This window comes from Eleutherodactylus coqui, chromosome 13, assembly GCF_035609145.1.
Source record: "Eleutherodactylus coqui strain aEleCoq1 chromosome 13, aEleCoq1.hap1, whole genome shotgun sequence".
In the NCBI taxonomy this organism is placed as follows: Eukaryota; Metazoa; Chordata; class Amphibia; order Anura; family Eleutherodactylidae; genus Eleutherodactylus; species Eleutherodactylus coqui.
In genome coordinates this window covers 90378455-90395824 of record NC_089849.1, presented here as the reverse complement: position 1 = coordinate 90395824, position 17370 = coordinate 90378455, and the positions used below count along the sequence as shown (strand labels likewise).

Sequence of the window (17370 nt, the reverse complement as noted above, 5' to 3'; positions counted from 1 at the left end):
TTCATAAAGCTTAATCACTGTATAAATGAAACAATCTACATCTTTCTAATATGCTCAATTTCAATTTTTGATCAATTTTTCACCATTTTCAAAATATTAGTTTACGGTCAGTGAATGAAAATATTATTTTCATTCACAGACTGCAAGCAGTTGTATAACTAGTCTCACTCTCAGCTGAGAAGTAGGATACAGTTGTATCCGGTCCTAGCCATGGTCTCTGGGCTCAACAGCCTGGACTCTAGAGTGATACATTGTTACAAACTAGAGAGAAATCTCATATTCCATTCAGTCGTTGCCGACTCTGGTCACCCTGTGGATCAGCGCTCGCCATTTTCATCTATCAACTGCATTTTCTTTTAACTGGCAAATAGTCATGCCAGCATCTGCCATGATTGTGTCTAACCAGCGAATTCTATTAGGATCTCTTCTTTGTGAACCACTGACAGATCCCAGCATAATGTCTTTCTCCAGTCCATTTGCTCATGTGATGTGCCCAAATTGCTTTAAAATCTTCGCCCCTAGGGATGTTTTTCGCTTGACACAATCTAGTACTTCCTTGTTAGTGATTCTCGCTGTCCATGGGGTCCGAAACGTTCTTCTCCAGCACCATAATTCAGAAGCATCTAACTTCCTCCTGGCATCCTTTTTAAGTGTCCAGCTTCCACAAGCAGAAGTTGCAATAGAAAAAAGAATTGTATTTACTAGGCAGCCCTTGGTTCTGAAACTGATTTCCAGATTTCCCGATCCTAGCCAAGCCATACCACCCAGTGCCATTCTTCGTTTAATTTCTCAACTGCATTCTCCATTGCAATTTACCTTGGACCCGAGGAATATGTAATCTGGCACAGCATCAATCTCTTCATTGTCAATTTTGATGGTGGTTCCAGCATTTCCAGCAGGTGTCATGGTCTTTGTCTTTTTGGTGTTTGAGAAGAGTCCTTCCAGTTTGCTTCTTCCTTTGCTGCCATTATTAACCCTTTCCAATCCACTGTCTGAACGCTTAGGACATTATGATTAGAGATGAGCGAACGTACTCGTTTCGAGTAATTACTCGATCGAGCACCGCAATTTTCGAGTACTTCAGTACTCGGGTGAAAAGATTCGGGGGGCGCCGAGGGGTGGGGGGAGGCGTGGCGGCGCGGGGTAGCAGCGGGGAACAGGGGGAGCCCTCTCTCTCTCTTCCCCCCACGCCCCGCTGCAACCCCCCACTCACCCACGGCGCCCCCTGAATTTTCTCGCCTGAGTACGGAAGTACTCGAAAATCGCGGTATTCGAGCGAAAAAGGGGCGTGGCCGAGCACGTTCGCTCATCTATAATTATGATTTAAGACTGTACAGCTCCGATGTGGGAAGATATCTGTCGGGGCTCTCTTACTGTATATTGCCAGCTTCTCTGCTGTCGGAGTCTATGCAACATGTCACCTCATGCAGTACTGGCTTTAGCCAGAAGATAGCGCCATTGTATAACGGCAGAAAAAGAGTAAACCCCCTAGGAAAACCAGGATACAAATTGTATTGGAAAGGGTTAACTGCTCTGGATCATCTTGACTTTCTGCAAGAAGGTTGGTGTCATCAGCATGTTGTAGATTGGTTATGTTCCACCCTCCTATTTTCACACCAATTTCTGACTCAGCCAAGCCGATTTTCCTCATAGCGGCCTCAGCATGCATGCTGAAAAGAAATGATGACAAGATGCAGCCTTGTCTCCCTCCCTTTCTGATTATGCACCAGTCGGTGCCCCCATATGGTGTTCTGACTGCTGCTTCCTAAATGATATGGAGCGATCTTATGAGCTCAATTAGATGAGTTTGGACACCTATTTGTCCGAGACAAATCCAGAGTTTCTCATGGTGAACACAATCAAAAGCCTTGGTGTAGTTGATTAAAGGTTTGAGATATGATCACAAGTGTGTCTGCCTTTTAATGCACATCAGGCATTTTATAATTTGCTGCTAATCGTTTCTGAATAAGCTTCAATAGAACTTTGCTTGGATGTGCCATCAGTGCAATTGTTCAGTAATTGGAGCCGTCACGTGCATCACTTTTTGGGGGGTATTGGGATGAAAACAGATCTCGCCCACTCTTTTGGCCACGTTTTTGTTTCCAGGACATTCTGACATAGAGCCAGTAGTATCCTTTAAGGTATTGCTTGGATCAATTCTGCTGGCGAATTGTCAGTTCCTAGTGCTTTGCGGTTTGGAAGTGTTTTGGAATTCGGTCTGGGAGAAAGAAATGATGCAGATGACCAACTAATTCAATTCTGCCAGGAGAATGGTTTCAAAATCATGAACAAACGATTCCTCAACCTGAGCGTCGCTTGTACATCTGGACGTCTCCAGATGAATTTTACTGAAACTAAAGTGACTCCATCCATTTCAGTCAAAAATGGGCCAGTTCTGTACAAGCAGCTAAACCATTTCCAGGGGTGGACTGCGGCTCAAACCACCAATTACCAGTTGGCAAGTTTAGACTGAAATTTCGCAGTATCAAGAGAGAAATGCACTCTGTCAAAAAAAACACTCCCGTCCCTAGAAGAAGTTGTCGTTTTGCTGCAAAACTCGTCCTGCAGTTAAATTACAGACAGATATGTAAATGATGAGAGTTGTGGTGATTGGATGAACGGCCTTGTCACCGGAGGCCCTAAAAGTGGATCCCCCTCTGCCTATGAAATCCACACGGAAAAACAATTACATCCGCGAACTCCTGCAAATGGTTTCTGCAGGTCTCTTGCTGTGGAAATCTACATATGGAATCCGATCCTCCCGTAGACATGAGGCCTTAACAACCCCCTTCTATATTTTCATCCCCTTGGAATTGTATAAATATCTAAAAAGATAGACATGAACACACATAAAACACATCAGTCAGATAAGCAATGGATTTTATCAAAACCGAATATAACATTAATGATAGCTCCATGATGCTACACGCTTGGGTCAATGAGGCCACTTTCACACGGGCGACAAAAATCGCACGATTTTCTCGCGATGCGACAATGCTACAGATCGCATGTACGTGAAGCCCATGCTTTCCTTCACATTAGTGATGTGTTGGAGGCTGCTACATTGCGAGCAAAAAAAAAAAATTGCAGCATGCTGAATATTGCCAGGATGTTCGATGTTTTGTAGCCCATGTTTCCCTATTGAGCCTCCCTTTCTGTTGCATCGCTTCGTACAAAATCGCGGTTTTCATGTGGTGCGATGCAACTTTTGCAGTAGGAAGTCCTACTGTTTGTCCCTAAAATAAGTCCTAGCTGCATTTAAAAAGCAGTCTTCAGTCTCCGCTTTCTGGTCAAGGGGGTCATAAACCCTGCCTCCTGTAAGCGCTGGCTCTGATTGGTTCTCGAGCGCACGGCTCAGCCAATCAAGGCAGCACTCGATGAACCAATGACAACCATGGCATTGAATGGCTGTGATTGGTTCATCGAGCGCTGCAACCTTACTAAATAAAAGTGTCAGCTAAACCACATCCCACAACACATGACAAATGTCCCTGTAGCTCAACCAGCAGCTGAACAGCGACTGATACACGTGAGTCGCTATTTACAAAAGATGACACCGGATGATGATGTGAAAGCTTACTTGGCTACATTTGAAAGGACCGTGGTGCGAGAAGCATAGCTAAAAGCACGGTGGCCAGGCCTGATTGCGCCATTCCGTGACGGTGAAGCACAAAAAAACATAGCTTGATCCAGGTCCGGAGGTAGCCGAGGTCCTGGCACATTAGGTGTGACTTTAGCTGTGAGAGCCCAGAGAGTACACCAGTGGACTTACCAACCAGATAAACCACCACATTCCCAGATGTTTGATCTGGTGCACCTAACCCAAAAATGTCTGAAACTGAGATTTTGCTGTTGTCTGAGGTAGTACAGCATGTTGTCATGGACAAGTTCCTAAGAGCATTACCACCGGCATTGTGGAAGTGAGTGAGCCATGGAGAACCAAGCTTCAGATCAGCTGGTCAACCTGGTGGAGTGCTATACTGCAGCTTAAGAACTGCTGGGTCACACCCAGTACCAGCCTTTAGTTCAATGAAAGACCAGATTGCTAGAGTGCTTGGCAAGACTGTTCCAGGGTTTAAGGGTATCAAGAAACATGTAAAGACATTTGAAGGCTCACCAAAGCCGGAAGGACAGATCTTTGTACTAAGTATAGGGCCCATCGGGTGTTTCCATTGTCAAGGTTTGGGCCATATTGCTACAGACTATCTAGTGACTGCTGAACAGATGCAATGTTACATATGTCTATGTTCACATAGGTAATATGCACGTCTGCCTGTGCAGATGGGCCAGAGAGGTATCTGTGTGAGTTGACAGTGGACGAAAAAATTGTAATTACATTATTGTAGTTTGGCGACACTGGTTAAAGCCAGCTTTGGTTGGTCCTCTATTAGTCTGCTCAGATGCCTGTGGGTTTTGTGAAGTGGTAGTGAGGAAACTTTCATGCAATAGTTAGTGCCAGACAACAAAGTTTTTTTCCATTTATTTTGTTGTGCAAAAGTGCAAAATAAAAATCTAACAAAGTGTCAGTTAAACCGCATTCCTGCCTGCATGTTTATGGAGAAGTCATGTGACCTTTGGCCTCAATTACGGCAATCCCAAACTGTTTCCCTCACAATATATGTATTTTGTCTCTGCGGGTGCTCTTGAGTTGGATGCATGGATTTACACTTAGTAGCTGACAACTTGGTTAAACTGGTTTAAATGTTCTAAACACAAAGTGTCAGCATTGTCCATAGAAACCAATCTGATTCCCGTTATATGATGTAGGTCAGGAACAGATTTACAGACAATAACCTTAACAGTAGAATAAGGAAGTGTAGATATAATTGCAATTAAACATGTTTTACAAATGTCCTTATAAACAGTAAATTCTGAATAGGGTAACATACAGTTATAAGCAGGACATAAGATCACCAGGTGGCAGATATATAATAACAGAGAACTCCCATACGTGGCATGAAAGTACGGGAAGTTAGATTAAATGTTTGCAGGAGTTACTTATTACTGGTATGTCCACCAGTGTTCTCCCGTGGAATATTCCAGCAGTAATCAGCCGGCATCGCAGGCGTCCATTTCCCTTCATACGGGTTTTCAATTGCATGTATGTCCTGGTTGTTGCGGTGGTTCTGGAATCACTTCCTTTCTAAATAATCTGGAACAGGTTTTGTATGCATTTCCCTATCTTCTGGCTCTGGTGGGAATAGTATTAGGTGAGACGTACTTGGCCTTATCTGTAGGTAATTTGTCAGGTCTATTTAGCCTGGCCTAGTGCTTAGCTCAGATCTGTTTACTGGTTACTGATCCAGCGCATCCTGTTTGGACAGGAGATTGGTGAAATCTTTCACCCTGCTCATTTGATAAGTCACTGCATCTCTCTGGGAAGTAGTTAGACAGTTTGAACCCGTATGGTTTTAATGGTCAATATACTGTAACAAAATGGTGCAATATTGAATATCTTACTTTCTTATGATGTCTATAACTGTATTATCTGCCTGGCAGACGATTGTGGTTTCCATATTTGGATTCAGCGCCCAGAATAAAGGGCAGAACACCGATTTTTACACAGGTAAGAATACCCTTGTAACACAGTTACATTATAGAAGTTAACTTTTGATAAGAGGATGTTCAGTTGGGACCACCTTAGCACTGTCATTAAGAGAGGAGTTTGGAGCAAAACATATTTGATTGTCAATAATACATGAAGGAAAGGAGATTGTTGTCGGAAAACTGTATTGGTCAAAAAGCTATACTGTAACCACCCTAAACTGGAGAATAAAAAGATGTTAGAATTTCAGTGGACTAGGTCCTTCAGAGTGAGCGGGACTGAGTACTGGGGTCCATTCTAGCTACAGGAGAGGTCTTTAAAGGAGGAATTCTCTTTTATGCCATTAAATATCCTAAATGCTTTGTGTAGGAACAAGAATAGCATGGTTCACATGGTTACAGACAGGATATGTAGATGTCAGTAGCAACTATAATCTTATATTGTGGAATTACTTGTGACTGCAGCAGTTTGGGCATAATATACTGTAAAACAGACTAGGACTCTATCTTAGGACGAATGAAACAAGTAAAAACAAATCAGTAAGGACAAGTAATATACAATAGGAATGGAGGTTAGGGAATTTTTTCAGTTTATTTTGTTGTGCAAAAGTGCAAAATAAAAATCTAACAAAGTGTCAGTTAAACCGCATTCCTGCCTGCATGTTTTTGGAGAAGTCATGTGACCTTTGGCCTCAATTACGGCAATCCCAAACTGTTTCCCTCACAATATATGTATTTTGTCTCTGCGGGTGCTCTTGCGTTGGATGCATGGATTTACACTTAGTAGCTGACAACTTGGTTAAACTGGTTTAAATGTTCTAAACACAAAGTGTCAGCATTGTCCATAGAAACCACTCCGATTCCGTTATATGATGTAGGTCATGTGAGCAGTTTCTCTCCTATGTGAATTTTCTGATGCCTGGTGAGATCTGATCTGGTACTATAGCACTTCCCACATTCTGAACAAAGAAACGGCTTCTCTCCAGTGTGAATTCTCTGATGGTCAATAAGTCCTGATTTGTGGCTAAAGCATTTCCCACATTCAGAACATGCGAACGGCTTCTCTCCTGTGTGAACTTTCAAATGACGAATAAGAGCTGATTTGTTGGTAAAACATTTCCCACATTCGGAACAAGGAAACAGATTCTCCCCTGTGTGAGTTCTTAGATGTTCAACAAGACCTGTTTTATGGATATAACATTTACCACATTCATGACATGAAAATGATCTCTCTCCCGTGTGACTTTTTTGATGTCTATTGAGATCTGATTTATGAAAAAAGCATTTACCACATTCGGAACAAAGAAATGTCTTTGCCCCTATGTGAATTCTCCAATGTCTATTAAGTTCTGATTTTTTGCTAAAACATTTTTCACATTCTGGGCATGAAAACAGATCCTCTCCTGTGTCAATTGTCTGATTTTCAAGATCTGTATCCTTGGTGAAAACTATCCCAATTTTATTACATGAATACAGATTCTCCTCTGTGTGAACTTTCTGATGTCTAACAAGGTCCGATTTCTGATAAAAACATTTGCCACATTCAGAACATGAAAACGGCTTCTCCCCTGTGTGACGTTTCTGATGTTTAAGAAGATCAGATTTATATACGAAACATTTGCCACATTCTGAACACTGAAACTGTTTCTCTACTGTGTGACTTCTATGATGCCGAATAAGGAGCGATTTCCGGGAAAATCGTTTCCCACATTCTGAACATGGAAACGGCCTCTCTCCTGTGTGAGTTCTTTGATGCTCAACAAGTCCTGTTTTCTGGGTGAAATGTTTTCCACATGCTAGACAAGAATACGGCTTCTCCTCACTGTCAACTCCTCCATGTTCAACGAGAGCTGGTTTTTGGTCAAAACATTTTCCACATTCTGTACACAGAAACAAATTCACGTTCTTGTCGTTTTGTGTAAAGCATTCTATATTTTCTGAAAGCGGGCATTCTCCCTTGTATGAAGACTGGCTGGATTCACCACACTGACTTTCAGGAGAGGGAAATATTTTACCCTCTATATAATTCGTACTTTGTGTTACAGTTTGTGAGTGATCAGAAGAAGATTGCTTTTCTTCAGGGGGATCAGATGGCGGAAGTCTGCTGTGAAGTTGTGGACAAATATTTGGGGAAATGCATTTTCTTCCAAATGAATCTATAGTGATACTGGTCGTTTTGCCTTCAAAATGTGAGGATGATAAGAGATGTCCTTCCATGTTCTTCTTGAAACCATCTGCTGGGAAAAAAGTGATTTTTTAAAATTTATTTGAAAGCAAACAAAAGTTGGGATATTTTATAGTTTTCCATCAAATATTAATGTACCATTTTGAAAAGGTAGTTTCCCTGGCAAAATCAGTTGTTCACCAGGAATTTAAGGAAACTGCAAAGCACCGGTATAATTCCCTGTGTCACAAGAAAAAAAAAGTTTTTTATTTTTCAACATAAAACTTTTGTGTTTCTAACAGAGTTTTGGGTGCTGATTCCAAATTCGTGCTCAGATTTTGACTGTCAGGAACAGATTTACAGACAATAACCTTAACAGTAGAATAAGGAAGTGTAGATATAATTGCAATTAAACATGTTTTACAAATGTCCTTATAAACAGTAAATTCTGAATAGGGTAACATACAGTTATAAGCAGGACATAAGATCACCAGGCTGCAGATGTATAATAACAGAGAACTCCCATACGTGGCATGAAAGTACTGGAAGTTAGATTAAATGTTTGCAGGAGTTACTTATTTCTGGTATGTCCACCAGTGTTCTCCCGTGGAATATTCCAGCAGTAATCAGCCGGCATCGCAGGCGTCCATTTCCCTTCATACTGGTTTTCGATTGCATGTATGTCCTGGTTGTTGCGGTGGTTCTGGAATAGCTTCCTTTCTAAATAATCTGGTACAGGTTTTGTATGCATTTCCCTATCTTCTGGCTCTGGTAGGAGTAGTATTAGGTGAGACGTACTTGGCCTTATCTGTAGGTAATTTGTCAGGTCTATTTAGCCTGGCCTAGTGCTTAGCTCAGATTTGTTTAATCTTACTTTTTCCCTGGCTTTGGTGTAGTCAGAGCTTGGAGCTGGATTATCTGTTTGCCTGAGTCTTCTCAAAGCTAAGTACAGTGGTTATTATCTTTTGATCTAGTTTGCTGTGTTTTTCTCCTATTCCACGTAGGATCATCTAGTGGCCAAGGTACGTGGCCAGGTTAGCCCTTCTCAGGGTGGATTACCTGCGTATAGGCAGGTCCCTTCCCTCGGTTAGATTATTTGGGGACAGAGTTTTCCTTGTTGCGGTTGTCTGTATTGTTTACCACTGTTTGGTGTGCATTTGTGTGAGTATTTTAGGTTACTGATCCAGCGCATCCTGTTTGGACAAGACATTGGTGAAATCTTTCACCTTGCTCATCTGATAAGTCACTGCTTCTCTCTGGGAAGTAGTTAGACAGTTGTGATAAATGAAACCCCGTATGGTTTTAATGGTCAATATACTGTAACAAAATGGTGCAGTATTGAATATCTGACTTTCTTATGTCCATAACTTCATTATCTGCCTGGCAGATAATTCTAGCTATAGGAGAGGTCTTTAAAGGAGGAATTCTCTTTTATGCCATTAAATATCCTAAATGCTTTGTATAGGAACAAGAATAGCATGGTTCACATGGTTACAGACAGGATATGTAGATGTCAGTAGCAACTATAATCTTATATTGTGGAATTACTTGTGACTGCAGCAGTTTGGGCATAATATACTGTAAAACAGACTAGGACTCTATCTTAGGATGAATGAAACAAGTACAAACAATTCAGTAAGGACAAGTTATATATAATAGGAATGGAGGTTAGGGTTAGGGAAAATAATGAGTTAAGATGGAAAATTATCTCAAGCCCAATTGTGAAAAAAAAAATGGAGCACATGGTATGGCATCAAATTCACACAAATTTGCACACTTTTTACACCTACACCAACTTATTTCAAGTATCAAGATAATTGAACGTGAGGTTAACCCTCCCCACAGTTTAGGATGAGCTCTGCTCATTCTGCAGGAAAAGAATATTGCTGTTTTGGACAAACAAACCTTGTTCTACTTCAAACAGCTGTATCTCCGGTTCTATCAGCACTATCGACCTTAGAGGCAAGATTCTTGGCACTTATAGCAGTTTGAAATGGGGTCGGAAATACTCAATTTACACCTGTCATTTTTCAGTAGGTGTCCAAAGTAGAAGGGGAGGGAGGGACAAGCATGCAGCAGAGAAGATTTTTGATTCTCCTGTATTTTCCCATCCAAGGGGAGGGGTGATATGAACCTTTCTTCATGTTATCACACCCCATGAGTCAGAGAGAATATTTGCTCTCTCATCATGTAAGGGATCCCATCTAATCACTCCAATACATCGTTTAACCCTGAAGATACTGCAGTCATTGCTGATCGCCACATTAAAATGTTTGTACAGAAAATGTTTAAAACTAGAGATGAGCGAACCTACTCGATCGAGCACCGCGATTTTCGAGTACTTCCGTACTCGGGTGAAAAGATTCGGGGGGTGCCGGGGGGCGGGGGGAGGCGTGGCGGAGCGGGGGGTAGCAGCGGGGAACAGGGGGGAGCCCTCTCTCTCTCCCTCTCCCCCCACTCCCCGCTGCAACCCCCCCCCCCACTCACCCACGGCGCCCTCCGAATCTTTTCGCCCGAGTACGGAAGTACTCGAAAATCGCGTCGCTCGGGCGAAAAAGGGGCGTGGCCGAGTAGGTTCGCTCATCTCTATTTAAAACGTTTTTTTCCCCTTACACAAGGTTTTAAATATTGAAAAATACAAACAAAACAAATGTAAATGTTTGCTATCACCACATCCATTACAACCCACACAATAAAATATTGCATTATTTATCCAGCACAGTAAATTCTGTAAACAAATACTTGAAAAAAAAAGCCCAAATTGCTGTTAATCGTGCTTCCTCAAACCAGGGATAAAAAATAATCAAAATGTTATGTGTATGCCTCAAAGCTGTACCTACAAAAACTACAAGTCATCCTCCAGAGAACAAGCCTCCAGACAGCTCTGTTGACAAGAAAATAAAAATGCTCTGGCCTTGGAATATGTGTTTATATTATGGAAAAGTAGTAAAACATTATAAAATCTTTAGAAATGTTGTGGTGTTGTAATTGTGGTAACTCTATTCTCCAGGTCATTACAATGTTTATACTGCAAGGTGAATGTGGTGAATTTGGTAAAAATGAATTGAAAAAAAATGATGAACTAGCTTTTATTTTTCATTGTCGCACAGAAAAAAATGACTTAAAGTTATTCAATACATTATATATTATATTAGGTTTCCTACAGTTAGGCCGGCTTCACACGGCCGTGACGGGCTCCGCCGCGGAATTCCTTCATGGCGCCCCCCCAGAGACCCCAATACTTACCTCCGGATCCAGCGTCCTACATCATGCATAACGCTTCGGCGCGCAAGCGCAATAGAGCGTATGGTGTGCCGCAGTGTCATGTGACGCGCCGGCCGCGTCATATGAAACGCCCACAGCATTACATGACGCGCCGGCCGCATCATATGACGCAGCTGGCGGTAGGCGGGGAAGCGGTTTCACGCTATCTTCCACTGTGCTACAGCGGAAGATAGCGTGACGGACGGCTTCCATTGACTGCAATGGAAGCCGACCGCGCGTACACCCACGGCAAATAGAGCATGCCGCGGGTGAGGACGGGTGGTTTTACGATGCGGAATTCCGCACCGTAAGCATTGTGCTGTTAGGTTCTATAGAACCTAATAGCTGCGGGCAACGCAGCGGATTTCCGCCACATATTACGCGTCGGAAATCCGTCCGTAGGAAGCAGCCCTTAGGCTTCCTACACACGGGTGAGTGCGATATCAGGAATTAAAAAACTACATTTTCCACAATGCCCCATTGGCAGTTACTGACAAGTTTATATTCACGACTGTACAAGCTGTTGTCATTACAGAATATGAAGGCACTGAGCATGCCTGACCAGTAAAACAGCGGAGCGTACAGGACGAAACCGTTGGATATCAATGGAGAACTAAGGAGTGGGGGGTGGATAGGACCACAGGGAAAGCAATATCTCTGCAGCACAAGTTATAATATTATATAAAACAAAATTACATTATAAAGCATAGAATTTTCACTGTAAATCACTGGAATACCCCTATAAAGGTGACTAAGTTCTGTGACAAATATATTTACATGAGTCATAAATTTAATATTTTCAATTAAAAAAGTAGCATTATCAGGAGGGCTATTTGAAATTTATTGTGACTGTATGTCAGGAATCGGGTACGGTAGTAGAGACATTTTTGATGCTTTGTACGACATTTTGGTACATTTGGCACAATTTATAGATGTTTTCACTCCAAAAAAAAATCATTCATTTTTATGACACTGTGTTAACTCTCTAATTGTAAATTATGATACAAAATATTTTTTTCTTACCCACTGATGTAAACAGCTGGTAATCCTCCATGAAGAAGTCCTTATATAGACCCTTGTGTCCTTGTAAATACTCCCACTCCTCCATGGAGAAATGGACCGTGACATCCTGACACCTTATAGGAACCTGACACACAATATACAGTCATCACCCAGACACATCATCCCTTGTGTTACTCTATAATGTCCCAGCATTCCCGGCAGCGCTCACCTCTCCCGTCAGCAGCTCAATGATCTTGTTTGTGAGATTTAGGATCTTCTGATCTTTCCTCTCAGATATCCATGAGGGAAGTGGAGACTCCGCAGTGGGGGCCCCTTCGCACGAGACAAGACGACAGCTGTTGGTGGCCAAATGCTCACTAGATGCCTTCTTCACTACTATATAATCCTGTGTATGGAGAGAGACCCTGATCAATCTCACTATATATCCCCAGAATCTCTGACATCCCTGATCATGTCTGTGGTACTAGTACAATATGCCTCCACTGGAACTATGGGTGGAGACATGGGTGTGATCAGTGATAGGGAAAGGGCAGGCCATGCCCCCAGTTGTGGATTGGCTGCCGCGGTTCATTACAGATGCAGCACCTGCAGCAGGAGCACCTCCAGCACTGTGGAGGCCCAGAGAAGCGGCTTCCCTACAAGCCACAACAAGAGCTTGCTGAGGCAGAGGAGCCACCAGAGTAGTGGCCGAAGGAGCAGCTTCCCTACTAGGCACACCCACAGCTTGTCGGAACGGAGGAGCAGCGTCCCTACTAGGCGCACCCCCAGCTTGTTGGGATGGAGGAGCAGCTTCCCTACTAGGCGCACCCACAGCTTGTTGGGACAGAGGACCCAGCAGAGCGGGGGACGGAGGAGCGGCTTCCCTGCTGGGTGCACCCACAGCTTTTCGGAATGGAGGAGCCAGCAGAGCGGAGGCTGGAGGAGCAGCTTCCTTACTAGCCACTCCCACAGCTTGTCGGAATGGAGTTGCCTTCTCCCACAGTTTGTTGGGCCGAAGGAGCCAGCAGAGCAGGCGCCGCAGGAGCAGATTCCCTACAATCCCTAACAACAACTTGTCGGGGCGCAGGAGGCAGCAGCGCGAGAAGAACACAGCCCACGAAGAAGAGGAGCAACGAGTCAGCTGCAGTTATCCCAGTAAGAAGCTGGCGGAGATAACTGCTTGTGCGGGTACTATTCCAGTGGCACCGGCAGGCAATCCACAGCTGTGGACGTGGCCTGGCCATTCCCTGTCACTGACCCCAGCCAACCCATGTCTCCGCCAAGAGTTTCGGTGAAGACATATTACACTAGTACCTATGTCTGTTGTAGTAAGACACATAATCATCATGTGGCATCGTTCCCCGAGTCTCATACCTCTTCAGTCAGCAGGAAGAGGATCTCCAAAGTGAGGTCTAGGACACTCTTGGTCATTGTACTTGTGTCCTTATCGAACCCCATTGGGTCAGTTATGGAGAGAACCATTTGGCCTTATGGAGAAGACTTCAGCAGGAAGGACACTTGGCTGCAGAAACATGAGTAGAAGACAGTGGAAAGATTGAACACTGTACAAGCACAGTGAGCAGAAGAGGTCATCAGAGTCTTCTAATAACAAGAGAACTCATGCTGACAAGGGAACATCAGTGACTATGGAAGCTGGATTTGTAACAACCAGACCCAATGTACATGGGGAAAAAATCAATATGGCAGAGCATCCTTGAATTATACATTATACAATTATACATCATCCAAAATATCAATATGAAGATATAAGATATCAGTTAAGGGCATCCTATTAGAGCATATCCAAATGAAAAAAATGATCCAGGAGTCCTGTAGAGAAGGACCAATCATCTAGATTGAACCTTCATCGGCATAGAAATGCATTGCAGAACTTCAATAAAGTGTTGCTAATCAACTGGGTGACTGGTCCTCCTCTTCAGTGCATCTGGATCATTTTTCTCTTGTGGTTATCTATGCTTGGAATCCCATTGGCCCATGTGTAATGGCTGCTGCTGCTGGAGCGTATTTGTGCTTTTATGGTGTTGTACTGCTACGCAACCACTGGAGCTACCAATTTTCCTAATCCTTTATTTAATGTCCTCCATTTTGGGGTCCCTCTGCACTATGGAGCACCATTCTCTTTAACTATTAGGGTATACGGATAACATAGGGGGTTCTCTTCCTGCAGCATCCAACCAGGAGATGCAGAGCTCTGGAGCAGCTGAATGGACAGCGAGGGAAAGCAGTTCAGAATGAAGTCCCACCCTCAAATTGCTTTCCCGAGTGGAGGACTAAAAGTTAATTTCCTCTGCAATGATAAACGTGAAAGCACTAATAAAGGTATGATTTAACCCTATATGGAGCTGTCAGCATCAGCAAATCTGCTGACAGACTCCTTTTAAATATTCGTGTAACACACACTTCCAGACACAACATCATGTGTCTAGAGATCTAATATATATATATACATCTTAACAGGCTATAAAAACAACTCTGCCCTCATTTATTTGCATTATGTATTGCACATTATACCTCAAACTCACTCATCATCACCATAGCATCTAACCGCACTCTTATGAAAGTTGTCTAAAACAAAATCTGTCTTTATTACTTAAAGCAACCAATTACAGAGCAGTTTTTATTACTTATACTGTTGAGGTAAAATGAAAGCTGCGCTGTGATTGGTTCCTATGGGCAACAAAGTTTTTCATTTAGACAGCTTTCATAGGAGTGAGGTGACGGTCTACTTTTCCATGGCCCACCCTGTGTAACAACTTTCATTGGAATGCTGTTTACTGGGAAATATTTTAAATAGATGCGCTTAGAATTTAAAAAAAGCCCACAGAGGCTTCTGAAAAATTGCACCAGTGTCTACAAAAGTAGGCCATTGGGGCAACACACAAAGGGACCTCCACATTAGTTTGGTATTTCATGTATTCGAAATAGCTAAATCCCTTGGATTATAGCTGTTATTCCTAATTCCACTGAACAATTTTCCGAAGCGTGAATAAATAAATAAAGTCTTTCTTAAGAAAAACAATCCCGCCCCTAGAAGAAGTTCTCATTTTGCTGCAAAACTCGGCATTCAATTCCATCTCAGGCAGATATATAGATGATGAGAGTTGTGGTGATTAGATGAACAGTCTTGTCACCGGAGGCCCTAAAAGCACCTCCCCCTTGGCCTATAAAAGGCTCTCGGAGGCTCCTTGTGTGTAGTGACCTCTTCTTCCGCTTGTAGAGCTTGTTGACCACTAGACACCTCTATGACCCAGAGAAGAGATTTCACCCCACTTTTGATGTCTTTTTGCAATTTGTATATGGAGGAATAAAAAGTATTTTTATCCTTGATCTGCTACCAGACACCTTCTATCTTGGATTTCTACAATTGCGGGACTTGGATCTGTCCCTTAGTCCGGCGTGCAACCCTAAATACTCCAACCATACGGACTTGGTTCTAATTGTGAGTGCTGACAACTTTGTAATTTGACCGTTACCAGAGTCTGAGAGGGGCGCATTATTGGGGTGTGAGAAGCTGGATGGTCGTATCGATGAATTCTCCCCACCGGCCGTTCTGACCAGACTGTTAGGAGATGTTGGGACTAGTGGATGAATGAGGGCACCCTCGACAGAACACCAGTAGAGAGGATCTTCTGATCATCCAACAAGTATGAGCAGCTCCAACTGTTTCATTGTCTGCCATCCAGAAACAGATGGCACTATTGTTACAGGCCCCTGTGTCTGTTGCAGCCATTTCCAGGCACTTGGCTGAAGGACATTTGTTCTCATGGCACCCATTACATGTAATACTTTTGACACCCATCTAGAGGCCGCCGAACAGGGTACTAGAGCCTCCCTGCCTCCCTGTATCACATTCTGTATCCAAGTAGAGGTGGTAAACAGAGTACTAGAGCCTCCATGCCGACCGGAATCACATCTTGTATCCAAGCTAGAGGTGGTACAAAAGGGTACTAGAGCCTCTATGCCCCCCCCCTATCACATCTTGTATCCAAGCTGGAGGTGGTACAACAGTGTATCAGAGCCTCCATGCCCCCCATATTACATCTTGTATCGAAGCTAGAGGTGGTACAACAGGGTACTAGAGCCTCCATGCCGGCCCATATCACATCTTGTATCCAAGCTAGAGGTGGTACAACAGGGTACTAGAGCCTCCATGCCAGCCCATATCACATCTTGTATCCAAGCTACAGGTGGTAAAACAGGTTACTTAAGCCTCCATGCTCGTCAGTATCACATCTCGTATCCAAGCTGGAGGCAGTACAACAAGATAGTAGAGCCTTCATGCCCCCCATATAACATCTTGTATCCAAGCTAGAGGTGGTACAACAGGGTACTAGATCCTCCATGCCCCCATATCACATCTTGTATCTAAGCAAGAGGCAGTATAACAGGTTACTAGGTCCTCCATGCCTATCCCTATCACATCTTGTATCCAAGCTAGAGGCGGTACAACAGGGTCTTAGAGCCTCCATGCTGGCCCGTATCACATCTTGTATCTAAGCTAGAGGCGGTACAACAGTGTACTAGAGCCTCCATGCCCGCCCGTATCACATCTTGTATCCAAGCTAGAGGCGGTACAACAGGGTACTAGAGCTTCCATGCCCACCTGTATCACATCTTGTATCCAAGCTAGAGGTGGTACAATAGAGTACTAGAGCGCCCCCCCCCCCCCCCAAGGGGTCAGTTCTCCACAATAAATTATCCTTTTGCTCTGATACTGTAGTAACTTACTTATATCAATGTTACAATCACACAGAGAAAGTTTAAACTGACAACTTCTATGGGAGAGAATATATATATATATATACACACACATATACACACACACACACTCTTAGGGGAGGGATGTTACTGACAGAGTGTATAAGGATTGCGGTCCTGGACGGGCTTCCTACTGGTATAGTTATATGTATAGATATGTCCTGTATATATATACTATATATATAAGTATATTCCTGCATCAGGTACAGCCGGTACATCTATAGCACTGATACAGAATTGCTGGTGATTTCTGTTGAGGAATTCAGTCCTGGGAGAACTCTAGCGGACGTCCAGCATCAGTGATCAGCCGCTGCACTCTCCATCCATCCGCCAGCCTCCAGCTCAGACATACCTGATGTGCAGCTGCCGTGTGGCTGCAGGACCTGTGATGATGTCACTGTCATGTGATCAGTCACATGGGATGAGGCGCTCAACAATAAGCAGCTGCTCTGTAAGGACTGCTGGGGGCTCTGGAGTCTGAGGATAGTGAAGCGCCCTTTTACATTATCGTTAGTGTTCCTGTGAGAATGGTTCAGTGTAAAGGCACGCCCCAACAGAACGACTAGTGAGAACTTGTTTACTTCCTGTTTGATGTTCATTTACTGCATGCATAAAAA

At 43.4% G+C, this 17370-nt stretch overlaps 1 protein-coding gene across 1 annotated transcript in view; it reads right to left on the bottom strand.

Annotated features, from left to right (window-relative positions):
* LOC136587422 (zinc finger protein 850-like) overlaps positions 1-16640 on the bottom strand; it is a 49848-nt gene extending 33208 nt beyond the window's left edge. Inside the window, exons 1-5 of the mRNA XM_066585989.1 lie at positions 13349-16640; positions 12204-12380; positions 11996-12119; positions 6427-7781; positions 817-999 (exon numbers count right to left, since the gene is read on the bottom strand). Coding sequence (XP_066442086.1) covers positions 817-999; positions 6427-7781; positions 11996-12119; positions 12204-12380; positions 13349-13456 — 1947 coding nt within the window. The 5' untranslated portion in view covers positions 13457-16640. The remainder of the gene's footprint in view (positions 1-816; positions 1000-6426; positions 7782-11995; positions 12120-12203; positions 12381-13348) is intronic.
* Positions 16641-17370: the final 730 nt, after the last annotated feature.